Below are 13,422 nucleotides of genomic sequence, written 5' to 3' on the forward strand. Positions count from 1 at the left end.
AGCAAATATGTAATGTTTTCTTAACTTTTCAGCTAGCTAGCTACCAAATAATATAACATTTAGTTTATTATTTATTATTACTAGCTAATAAACAATACCTTTTTTAGCTAGCCAGCAAAGAATCTAACATTTTCTTAAAGAATACAGAGTAGCTGAAATGGTTTTTATGTCTACTAGGTCCCGACAGCACTCTTTTTATTTATTTATTTATTTATTTATTTATTTAATTATTTTGATTTGAGTAAGCAATCTCCATATTGACTGAACTCTATCTATTTTAAGTTTACATGTTTAAATTTGGACTTGGAACGGAGATTAGTTTTCAATTGTGCAACAGCGTTCTGCTTAATTTTAGTCCTTTTAAAACCAGTTTTGCTGAATTAAATTAATCACTGTTTGTGCAACCCAGTCCTAGCCATACACAGAATATTGAAATTGCTATTTGAAATGGCAACAAATCAAAACCTAAATGAGCAGTCACATGTTACAGCACATGTAATGTTTAAGACCATCTCTGGAAAAAGGGTTTCAACAAGATTCCAGCACTTTCAAAAGCAGTCCCTTTTTATTTCTAAAAGGTCAAATCTGAAGTTTCCATCCAACCTCCAGCCAGACTCTCATTCTTTCTTTTCTTTTTTACAAGCGACTAAAATTATGTTTCCTCATCTCGCAAATTCTCTTCCCAGCAGGGTGGCATGGAGCTGCTGCACGGCTGTAACTAAACAAATATTGTTCTAATTTCATGAGGGGTGGATCTGAATGCTTGTGATGTGACATCAGTGTCTCTCACACTTGCACACTGGTCCATTGTAGTGGCTCAGCTCGTGGACTTTGGTGGGGGCACGGTCTCAGGCAGAGGCAGGGAGATTAGGGAGGGTGAGCAGGAGCTTGAACAAGTTGAAAAGGTGACGGTATGGTCCATGATGCTGTTATTTTAACAGGAAAGGTATGAGAGGTTTGGCAAAGAGGAGATACAACAGTAATCAGAGAGCGGCTTCTGGCACGGGACAAACAGTTTCCCTTCAAAGAGAAAGTTTTGTGGCTATTGGATTCTGCCACTGAATGATTAACAAGCTGCTTGGCTTCACAGCACTTTAAACAGAGGCATGTGTGCACGGCGAGGTTGGTGGTATTGTTAAAAACTAGACTAAATGGTCTGGAGCCTGTCACATGGACGCATTCCTGCATTAGCTGCCATGGCTGTGAACATAGCCCCCTCAGAGCTGGCCAGCTGTCAGCACAGGGCGCTGCGTCCTACAACCACAGGGCCTAGTGGAATAATAGAGGTCCTTGTTAATTCAATAGAGAGGCTGTAAGTGTGACTCTTTGGACAATCAAGAGTAAGTGGCAGTGTTTATGCAACTTACAGGTCAGAGGATCACACATATGTGATATGTCTGTAAACACACACTCTTTATATAATCACGCTGGCTGCGTTGCACCAGTGAGGATTAATTTAAGCCTCTCTTTAAACCTCATTTTAGTTTTGACTCTAAACCTAGATGCACTCCAGTTGAAAATGTGATTTAGTATTAAACTTCAATTTGAGGTGGCTTAACTTAAAGTTAAGGGACAGATCAAGCAAATTTAAAGAGTTGTTAACTTTTTTGCTAGCTAGCGGACAATGTAAAGTGTTGTGAATTTTTAGCTTGTTAGCAAATAATGTAATGTTTTGTATACAGTGCAGCCCAAAGTTCCCTTCTCCTTCGTACTTAATAGGTATTTTATTTGCCTTACTTTTATTTACAAGCATCTCCATGCTAATTAAACTCAGTGGAGATTAGTTTTAATTATGCAACAGAGCTTTGCTTATGTTAAGCTAAATCTGGATTCACACATTTAACCTAGTTTTGCTGTATTTAAAGATTAAAACTAATCTTAGATTAAATAAGGCCTGATCTATACAACCCTGTCTCAGTTGTTTTGTAGTCAGCAATCTAATATTAGATTCTGTCTGTTTTGGTCCTTGTTTTGGGTTAACTGATGGTGATTTAGCAGAAGTTGGTTGTAATATTAATAAAACACAAGCGTACAGTTTCATGCCATTTTTTCTGTCGCCTCTTTTTTTTTTATTATGATTTTCAACAATTTGTTTTCTCAAAGAGTCTCCACTCAGGAACGTGCCACCAGAATACTTAGAATACCTCTTTAAACAGGTAGAGTCTCTCTACAGCCACTGATCTGCTTTGAGGTCATATAACAACACAGGCTTTTAGTCTGTATTAGATTTCAGCTCTGGTTTTGATTTGACTCCCCTGTTTTTGTGTGAGGCTGGTGGAAAAAGACTGTATTGTGTCCCACACACACTCAAGAAAGGTAACATAATCCTGTGGATTATTTGAAGTTTTGTTACTTATCTGGTTGTTGCTGTCATTTAACATTGACACCACTCGCCTCCTTTCGGTTTTGTTGTACTTTGTTTTGGAAATAAAGTAACACTATGCCACATTTTTGTAGTTGCATTGGATTACATCCTGAAACAGTGGAAAATTCCTATTTCAATATTCCAGAGCCGAACATTAAATCCTCAGATTTGTTTGTTTTGTTCAATAAACAGTCCAAAACTCAAAGATATTCCATTTATAATTAAATAAAACAGAGGAAAACAGCAAATGTACATGGTTAAGAAGGTGGAACCAGACAAAGTTGGCCATTTTTACTGGAAACAAATAGTCAGTTATTAAAATAACAAATATTGTGTTTATCAGCTAATTGATAAATTGACTAATTTTTCACCTCTTCTGAATTTTCTGAATGTTAATTACTCACACATGGGAGAGGTTCACCCAGATTACAAAGTAAAAGATATTCCCTGTAGTGTAATTAAAGCTCCATCAAGTAGTTCTGGAGAAAGATGGTTGATTGTTGACCACAGTGCGCTGGAGGCGAATTTAATTTTGTTTGTGGTGCTCACAAAACTGAAAAATTACGTTACACATCAACATAAAGATAAAACGGTCAGCATGACTCAGTACCAGTAGTTAGGAAATGTGTTTTGTTTTTGTTTTGGCTTTTTTGGCAATTTGGCACTTCTTAATATTTCTATCCATAACCGCTCGCTGTGAATTTCTGTTTGTTTTCCTCTACTTCAGCAACTTACAGTGGTCCTGCAGCCAGCGCTCATGAAGTGTCTTCTGTGACCTATGTCGCTATGTTGTTTTTCATACCAGGAGTTGTGTAACAGGGCCGATCATTAGTCACCACACAGCAGCGCCATTCTTGGTTTTTGACTGTTTTAATAGAGAGCAATTAGAATCTAGGACGCAGGCATTCAGATGTACTCACGTGAAGCAGGAGCTCATACAAGAGGCCATTCACTTGCAGTTACATATCGCTGTAGTTCTATTATTCTGATATGTTGATGCTGTTGATACTAATGGCTTCCACTGTGGGGTATTTTTCTCGAGTCGGATCATTGAATATTTGGATAATGTTGCAGTTGCCCTCTGACGACCCATGCCCTCGTCCTCTGCACTGCAGGGGGAAGAAAGAATTTTAGGAACAATTAGTTTCGGGGGTCTGCACCCGCACAAACCTTGAATACTGACTTGCCTCAGTGCCTTGCATGAATAAACAATAGCTAGTCACAAACCCAGAGACTCCTGGATTCCTCTGATAAATTGTGTTCTATTAGACACAATGTTTGGTTCATTGCAATAATAATAATTAATTTCACACATGCATCAGAACATTTTAAAGGGATAGTTCTGATTTTTTGAAGTGGGGTTGTGTGAGGTACTTAACTATAGTCAGTGTATTATTTACAATAGATGGCAGTCGGCAGGTATCCAGTTTGCAGAAGCAGAGAGGAGTACTAATGGAGGAAGCTAAATAGTATACTGCTGTGGACAGGGTCAGCAGCAATGTATTTTAGCCATGTAAAAATTCAATATAAGTTTAGGTGTATGCTATATTTGGCATGTTTTCACCTCTTTACCTGACCATCAGACCGCCATTTCTGGCAGGAAACCTCATTTACGTATATAAGCCAGATATCGTTCTCTCCAAAGCAATACTCCATAGGCGAAATAAATAATTTACGAGAGTAGCTGATCTACATCTGTTAGCTCGTTTGTGTCATTGTGTGATTAAGATAAATCCAAACTAATTCTTTAAAACACAGAAATCACAAAACAACCCAAATTAACTAACCAACTGAGGCAGTGGATGACCAGCAACTCTCATGTTCGGTGAGGTAAAAGTAGCAGTCTATGACAAAATGATATATATAAACTATAAAAACTATTCAGTTAAATTAATAATGTCATTTCTTTTGGTATTAAGGATGGCTGGGTAATATGTATGTTGATGTTGTCCATTGCCAAACCTTTTGATCATGTGACAATGCTATCTATGGTTCAGATTAATTTCTCTTTGACCTATCTAATTTCCCAATACAATAGCCTAAATAAATCATTAAACTATAAAATCCAACACATTTTTGGTAAAATATGCCTAATGGTATATCATAACTTGTAACTGGGGGCCGTCATGACTACCTTACATCTCTGAACAGTAGTTTCCCATCATTGAAGGATATCTGACAGCAAGATAAAGCAGTGAAAATGTTCCAGTTGTAGTTGTAGTAATTGTGCACATAAATGATATTCTGTAGGTAATACACTGATTATGGAAGTATATCATACAGCCCCGCTTCAAAAAAATCCGTACTATCCCTTTAAGAGCCTGTAATGAACTCTGAGGGCCACACTTCTATCTTTTACTGAGTAGGGAAAGTCATCATGAGACCTTCGACACGTACAGCAGTGCATTCTTGAGGGGAGCGAGGGTGGGTTTGCAGGAAGGCAAGCTGTTTTTGAAATCTCTGCCCCTGCCTTAAATCTCCCTGTTCAATCAGAGCAGCGGTATGTTGTTGCAGATTAGAGTTATTATCCCACATGGCAGGTTCAACAGGAGAGAGAGTGAGAGAGGGCACAGCAGGCTGGATCTGAGGGGAGTTAATACCTCTAATGATGACGATAGAGAGGAGAAAACTGTTCTGTTCCAGCCTGTTTAGTGCCAGCAGGTTGGGTGCCAGGGTGGGTCGCACCTTCCACACATGGATGAGGAGATAATATCTCAGTCATCCCATTCATTCTGTTAGGCTGATGTAACTCTGATAAGATGATCTGTAATCTTGGGGGGGAAACATCACAGTAACAAACAGTTGGAGTAAGTGCAAAGGAATCCAAAGTATTGTGCTGTTTCCAGTGGTGGAAGAAGTACTCAGATCCTATAATTAAGCGAAAGTACTGATACCACACTGAAATTATTTTGTCCTACATTCAAACTCTTACTTAATAAGATCATTTCACAATTATCAGCAAAATTGACTTAAAGTATGAAAGGTTAAAGTAGTCATTGTGCAGTAAAATGGTCGCTGTCTATGTTTTGCTATTATATCAGATGTTTTGGATCAGTATTTCTGCTGCATGAGTACATATGCTGCATTTTTCTGCTGTAGCTGTATAAGCTATTAAGCTAATTTTAACTGCTTTTAGACCACCGAGTTGTTTAATCTACAGCAATGCAACATAATGTAAGGTCATCATGCTTGGAGCTGTCCTGTGAGAAGTCAACCTTTCATGGTGTCAGAGAAACAGCCCTATTTACAGCTTTGTGACACTGCATTTCCCTGCTAATCCAAAACATCATTTTAAGCATCCGCTGTTTCTAATTTTAAATTTATTATTTTTTAATTCATATTGAATATTTTCACAGTTTTATCTTGCTATCAGGCAGCCTTTTCTCACAGGACACTGCTCTTCTCGTAGTCAAATATTGCTCTCTCCAAACCAACCAGACTCCAGTGGCAAAAACGGCAATCATACACTGCAGAACACTGGAGATGCAAGTTTACCAGTGCCTCGATCTGTTAGTTTGTTTGTATTATTGTGTGACTATGGTACTTTACAAGGTTAGTTCAGATTCACTGAAGTCACACAGTAACAAAAAAACCAAACTAACAGATTGAGGCAGCAGTAGACCAGAAACTCATGTTTTGTGAGGTAAAATTACTGTTTTATAGATAAAGCAGTGAAAATATTCTAAATGTAGTGTACACTTAAACCAATACTGATTTTTAGGTGGCAAAAATATGTTTTTTTGTTGATCCTGTCCCCAGTAGTACATTACTTTGCTTCCTGTGCTGGTTCCTCTGTCCACTTCCCAAACTTGAAGTGTATCAGCCGCCATCAACTGTAGGTAATACACTGACTATGAATAAGTACAACCTCATATTACATAATCTGCACTATTCCTTTAAGGAGCACTTAATCATTCAATTTAACAGAAAGATCAAATTCAAAATGACTACATTTGGAGATATATGGGTTCTCATTGAGCAGGGAGGTTATGAAATATTATAATCTAAAGCTGTCAGACAAATGTAGTTGAGTAAAAAGCACAATATTTGCCTGGGATGTAACTGAGTTGAAGTATAAAGTTGCATTAAGTTAAACTAATTAAGTAAAGCACATGAAAATGTACTTACATTCTACCACTGGCTGTCTCCACCTGTCTTGTTTGTTTGTGCGTGAATCCCGGCTGCTGGCCCCACACACATAGAACAGTAGGGGTCAGGATTTCATATGCCAACAGCAGCGCCTCACTGAGTATACACTGTACCGTAAAGTTTGTTTGCTCTGTGTGTGCGTGCATGTGTGTCTGCAGCTGTGTGTCTGTGTTCCTGTTTTGTGTTGTCAGTGTCTGGTTATGATTGTATTTTTGTCAATGAAGGGGGAGTAGGCCAAGGTCTGCGTCTGTTTAGTAAACAAAACAAGTATTCGCCAACAATAGCTTGTTCACACTGCAAACGCAGAAAGCCTGCAGACAGCTGCCGTGTCAAAACTTTAATCTTATTCATCTATTACTACATGGTCTAATTCTCTGGTATGATGGGTATTTGAGGATTTGGACATCTCAGGTTACCCAGGGCGTGGTGGTGTGAGGTGTAACATGGCTTTGTTTGAAAATAATAATAGTGTCCTCCACTCAGTCCATCTAATTGCTCCAGTCTCTCCTGCCATCCTCAAAATGATGGCCTGTACTTAACTATGGCAGTAATTGTCCCTGCTTTTGTCCCTTTCCCTTGAAAGGAAAAGGGACAAAAGCTTCAAGCAAGGCACACATCTGACCAACTTGGTTGGTAAGACTTGTTTGACTTGTTTTGCCTTGTGTGTGAGCGTGTGTGCGCTTTGGTTAATGCCTCCTGTCTTACCACACTAAATGCGTGCAGTGTAATATGTGTGCTTAGGTCCAGGGTGTAATATTTTCAGGGTTTTATTGGTAGAATATAGCTGAAAACCAATATAATATTTACATGTATGTTTTCATCAGAATATAATGATTTGAAAATAAGAATAGTTGAATTTTTGCTACCTTAGAATGAGCCTTTTATCTCGACAAGCAAACTCCATGGGCAAAATCAGTGATTTTGCCATGCAGAACATGGAAGTTGCTGGTCTACCACCTCCTCAATCTGTTAATTTGTTTGTGTTATTGTGTTGTGTGACTTTGGTAAATCTGAACTATCCTCTTAAAACACTAAAGCCTCACAAAAGCACAAACAAACCAACAGCCAGGGGGCAGTAGACTAGCAACTCCTGTGCTCTGAAAACTAAAATGACTGACTTCCACTATGGAGCTTGGTTGGTTTGGCCAATATTTGGCTTATAATGGTGGTTTCCTGTCGGGAGAGTCTGACTGACAGCAAGGTAAAGTGATGAAAATATTAGAAATATAATGTACACTTGAACTGATATAGATCTTCTAACTGGTGACATGCCACCCAGCATCTACTGTAGTTAATACACTGACTATCAATCAGAACCTCATACAACCCGAATAATCAAATAATCCAAACCATGCCTTTAAAATCAAACACATTATAGTATGTGAAGTTGGTGGAGCTACACAAAGTGTTTTCATGTTTCATAACATACTGTTTAGACCGAGCTAAAACCAATGCCTGTTGTCTAACACAGCGGTCCTGCAATAATGAAGAATTTGGTGCTGTTGCACTCTGTTGCATCACACAGAAAGTCATTTATTCTGTCCTCGTTGGGGTGGGCAACATAGTAAAAACACTTGTCAGTATATGTTTATTTTATTTAAGAAGGGATTATGCACATTTATTAACATGAGCATTTAAGTCCATCACTAAACTGTCTGAGACTTAATTTTCATGTGCAGTCTCTGGCAGGTTGATGGCCTATAAAAAACATGAAATAATACATACCTAAGCAAAACCAAAAGCAAATTGATGGCATGTAAAAAAAATAAAATAAACAATGCATACAAAAGTGCATAAGCACAAATAAAAACCACATCCAAATGGATGTTTGTGACAGGTTTGAAGAAATTCTTGAGTTCACAAGAATGGGACAGACATGAGGTCACTGTGACCTTGACCTTTAACCCCCCAAATTTCATCCCTGTGTGTGTCCAGCTGGTGGTACAGTAGTTCATGTATGCAAGAATCATGACATTAATGTACAAATGTGAGGCTACTGTATTTAAATTGTTCCTAATGTGTATAAAATTTGCAAAAATGATTTACTTTTTTCACTTGTGCAATACAGTATAATTCAACAACGCAGCAAACTCAGCCTATCTGCTACAATCTAAAAAATCATAAACTCATTACAGTGTGACTGCCAGTGTTGTCAAAAGCTCAGCCAATGAGGTTAGGTTTTCAGTTCTGTTTGTTTGTTTGGCTGTTACGGGATCATTTAACACGATATCTGAAAATCTGCTTCCAGTGAAATATGTTGGAAAGTTTGGCCATGGGTCAAGAAGCAAGTAATTTGTGATTTGTATGGATCCAGATCCAGGATGTTTTTAGATATTACAAAGCATTCATGAACATTGTGCTATTTACGTTAAGAACTGCACTCACAAAAATGCAAGAATTTTATGCATTCATTCTCCATAATTATGTATTTTGGTGAACATCAAGATGCAGACTAAATATTTTCTTAAATAATAAATATTTGGGATTGTGCAGAATTTGAATACACTCTCATTGATTTCTAATGTGACTATTTGTGTTACATTTAGTAGCTCAAGGATTGTAGTACAGAAACTTAAATCCTATATTGACTGTTTGGTAACCATGGTAATTAGGGATGGGACCTGGTTTAGGAAAAAAGCCTTTACAGATGAATAATTACTGTTCCTATACTAACTTAAAATAATATTACACAAGCATCCCAACTTCCCAAAATCTTACATAAACTCCAAACTTTAGATTTAAATTTAACTGTTAAACTGTCCCTAACTTTCACTTTTCAACATGCAGTTGTAGTTAACTTACTATCTAGCTAAAAGTAGTGTTCGCTAACAGGGGCTAACTGTAGTATATGCTAACAGTAACTAATGGCAGTGTTCACTGACAGTAGCTAATGGTAGCGTTAGTTAACAGTAGGTAAGAGTAGTTTTAGTTTTAGTTTTAGCAGTAGACTTAAGACACGAGGTTTATGTAATATGGCCCCGGGTACTGATAGGTTGAGTCACTGATGGTGGAAACAGTTCAGGAAACTCTGTTAAGGTGTGGCCATCAGCATGTATGTGATAACCCATAACAAAGTTCCAATTTCAAATGAAAACATAAGAAAAAGTCTTTTATTGCCTTTTAGAGGAAATATATATTGCATATATAAAAGGCTACAATTGGTAGACGTAAAAAATGTACAAACAAGTGTTATGTTTGAAGTCAAATATGTCGTTTGGTTGTGTGTGTGTACTGTATACGTGCATGTGTTTATGTGTGTAAGGCTGCACGTCATGCATGCAGTGTGTGGATGTTTGCCTGCATAATGACTCTTTGGTGTTCCTGCAGTAGTGGTTTGAGATCATGGGAAAGGCATGAGGCTATAACACGCTGTGTTCCCCTCAGAGCTCCAGATGCTCCCATAGCCTTGCGGCTTGGGCAGCCTGGCTCCAGCAGTGTTTTAACACAGCTCTCCTGTTTACCAGTGGCTTTTTTAGTGTTGAAGTGAGAAGAGCGGAGCTACTCGAGAGCTGCCGAGGGATACCTGAAGACACCGAGCTCAACTCTGTCTCAGAGACACTGTAGGAACTCAGGAGGAAATACCTCTGGCTTCCTCTGCTACTGTTCTCAACATCCTACCTTTCTTCTCCAGCCTCCCCACCCCACCGCAAACACACGCAGACCCTCCGCCTCCTCCTCCTCCTCTCCTCACCCAACCCCTCTCGCTATTTTTCTCAATGTTTTTGTATCCCTTTTTTTCCAGGCAGTAACCAAGAAAAAATTTGGGAGCAACGACTTCCGATCAGCGCTGGAGAATGGCGTTCTGTTGTGTGAGTAAGTACTCTGCTTTTCCCAGGCACCTCACTTAAGCCACTCATTCATATGGAAGCCCTCTGCTCTCCTCCAGGTCTGCACTCCAACGTAAGTGTTACTGATATTTCCCAGGCAGACCCCCTGCCGGGTCACTTGTTTGTTTGTCAGCCACATAAAGTGAGCCAGTGTTTCGAGGCAGTACAATAGAGGCTGTATTATGTAGTTATTTCCAGTGTCAGATCCTCCCTCTTGTTTGTGCTCTTGTTTGAGAATATGAAGTGTGATCTATTTCAAGAGGAGCAGTGTTGCTTGTTAGACAGATGTTACAGATCTGTGGACGGGCAGAGTGCCATCCTTACTTTAATGAGAGCTGTGTAGTGAATGGGAAGCCTCGAGCTGAAACCACATGGGAGAGCCAGGGCACCCTGCTTTCTCATTAGCTCCGGGTGCATGAGGAGTTTTGATGAGTTTGAGGAACAAATTTATCTACACAGAATTGCCTTTTGCATTGATTCACCAGAGTTGTGGAATTGTGGCTTTTCTCAGATCCGGGATGTGTTTGTGGGTGTGTGTGTGAGAGGGTTAGCATCATGTCCCTTTATACATGTGTATGTGGGCAGCCCCGGTGGATGGACACAGAGATGTGATTTGCACGAATCAGCAGGAAGCTGTAATTACCAGCAGCCCATGCAAGATCTTCCAAACCTCTATTGGCATCGGTTCAAAGAAGAAGCCCCTCATTCTGCTGATTTGAGCCTGACTCCACTGTTTGCTCACTCTCTGAGAACAAGTGAGACACTTTCATTTAGGGAGCTGTCTGTGTTTTCTCAGCATGAGGAAGAGGAAGACCGATTAAATCACTGTTACCTAGAAGCCTCCTTTCCCATTGTGTTGTGGTTATCACAACAGCTTGGAGAGGAATGTTTGGTGTGGGTCGCACACATGATTGCATCCTACTTGGCTCAAAATGTGTGTTATCTGATGAAATCATTACAGCTTTCTATTGTTTTACTGCTAAATGACTAACTTAAACGCGAATGCTTAACCCCTTATCCTATCCACTCCCAGTCTGTCTGCTGAGGATACACACTGAAAAACATCCACCTTAACAAGACTCAGTCGAGCTTTGAAGATGTTTGTGAAATATTTTTTTATTTTTTATTTCCAAGCTGTATGGATTATCTTGAATAACCAGGTCATGATTTTTTGAAAGTAACATTGCTATATTTATTTGGCACCACAAACTGAGCACCATCTAGCTCTATTATATTGGAGAGAAGGCAGACATCTCTAGAGCTGATATCTCCAATACTCTGCAACTCACACCAAAACAATTTAGATAGATAAATAGCACTACAGGCCAGAGGAAAAATGTCTATTTCTTTATTTTGGGCTGCATTGTCAGACTTCTTTCTTATACCAGTATTGGTGTCCCACCAATATTGGTATAAGGTCAGGCACTGCTAAATCTTTTGTAAATGTAAGTCAGGGGTTAACAACTGTTGTGTGGTGATGCCATTGTTATTACATAGGGGTGTAAATGTCTGAAAAATTAAAAGAATTGACAAGTTTTTCAAATCAAAAAGTAAAATACTATATATTTGTTCATTTCTGAAATTCATAAATTTTTTTGTGCACTTGTAGAATCATTGTGATCTATAAATTGTAATGCGTATGTGATGACAGTAGTCTGAATGTGGATAAAGTGAGACATTGTTGAAATTGCTGTTTTTTAATGGCTGGTTAATTAATTGTATACAGAACATACTTCTTGGGGAAAGTTTGGAGGCGCTATTTATAGGTTATTATGCAATGTTTTTCCTGGTTTTACTGGCCAACTTGAGATCAAATTGGGCTTTATGTGGACCATTAACTGAAATGAGTTTGACTCCCGTGGTTTAGAATTTTGATCACCCACTACTTTGACAAAACAATTCATTGTTTAAATCATTTTTCAAGCAAAAAGGCTAAACAATGGACTACTCCGGCTTCAAACTGGAGAATTTGCTGCCGTTTCTTGTCTTACATCAGTGGTCAGCAAACCTTTTCTTACATGCTGCCCTTCAGAAGACAAAAAAGTTCAGTTTTATTGAGTTTTTTGTATATTTCATGCATACAAATAGACAACTAAACATTTTCAACGTAATTGTCACACTAAGGAAAAGAAATAACACCTCTCGTTCTTACAGAAATAAAATAAAAACACATCTTAACAAACAAACAAATAAATCAAAACAGAAAACAATAACATAAAAACACACAGCTATTGGTGATTGTGAACCTTTAGACATGTTTTCAAATTCTCCTGCCTGGTTATGTAAGTCATACTCTCCAATACAATATAAGATGCCATCTTCTTCACCCATACATTTATCAAAGGTATATCTGTTTTTCCCCAAAGTAGCGCTGAATTACAATCTTTGATATGTATTTTTTTTTATATTGTTATGGAGATTTAGTCTTTTTTTACCTCTCAAAATCCTTTGAATAACACCAAAAACCTAATGTAAAAATAACCACTACAGTTTTTCTGAGCTTTTTCTGATATGTGTCAATTCAAGGTTTGTTTGGGGTTGTTTCGGTAGAAGCGAGCATGAGGACCCAGTGTGTTTACATCAGGGTGCAGCACTGGCCATTTACTAAACTGAAGCCAGGTGGCCACCATTTCACAAAGTCGTAAACACACAACACCGAGACTTCGCAACACTTTTTTTTTTGTTCATTCTGTGGTAGTTAGACCAGCCTAGCCAATGACCAAGTGCTTTCACTTACCCTCTGCTTTCCCTGATGTTCTCTCACTCTTTCTTTTGCTCACAGTCTGATCAACAAGATCAAGCCTGGTATTATCAAGAGGGTTAACAGGCTGCCCACTCCTATTGCTGGTCTGGTAAGTCTTCCTCTCCTTTTATTCAGTTTAAATGTGAGACATTAGATGTTGCATGTACAAACCTCAGTTCCAAAAAAGTTTGAATGCTGTGTAAAATGTAAATAAACACAGAATGCAAAGATTTGCAAATACGTTTTGACATTTATATATGTATATGTATTCAATTGAATACAACACAAAGACAAGATATTTAATGTTTAAACTGATGAACTTTATTCTTTTTAGTAAA

General features: G+C 38.4%; 1 protein-coding gene across 14 annotated transcripts in view; it reads left to right on the forward strand.

Annotated features, from left to right (window-relative positions):
* lmo7a (LIM domain 7a) overlaps positions 1 to 13,422 on the forward strand; it is a 78,980-nt gene that overhangs the window by 3,303 nt on the left and 62,255 nt on the right. For all 14 annotated transcript variants that reach the window (XM_084724660.1, XM_084724659.1, XM_084724648.1 and 11 more), the window contains 2 exons: positions 10,257 to 10,327; positions 13,124 to 13,193. In XM_084724660.1, coding sequence (XP_084580786.1) covers positions 10,257 to 10,327; positions 13,124 to 13,193 — 141 coding nt within the window. The remainder of the gene's footprint in view (positions 1 to 10,256; positions 10,328 to 13,123; positions 13,194 to 13,422) is intronic.

This window comes from Lutjanus erythropterus, chromosome 8, assembly GCF_056507025.1.
Source record: "Lutjanus erythropterus isolate fLutEry1 chromosome 8, fLutEry1.hap2, whole genome shotgun sequence".
Lineage (NCBI taxonomy): Eukaryota > Metazoa > Chordata > Actinopteri > Lutjaniformes > Lutjanidae > Lutjanus > Lutjanus erythropterus.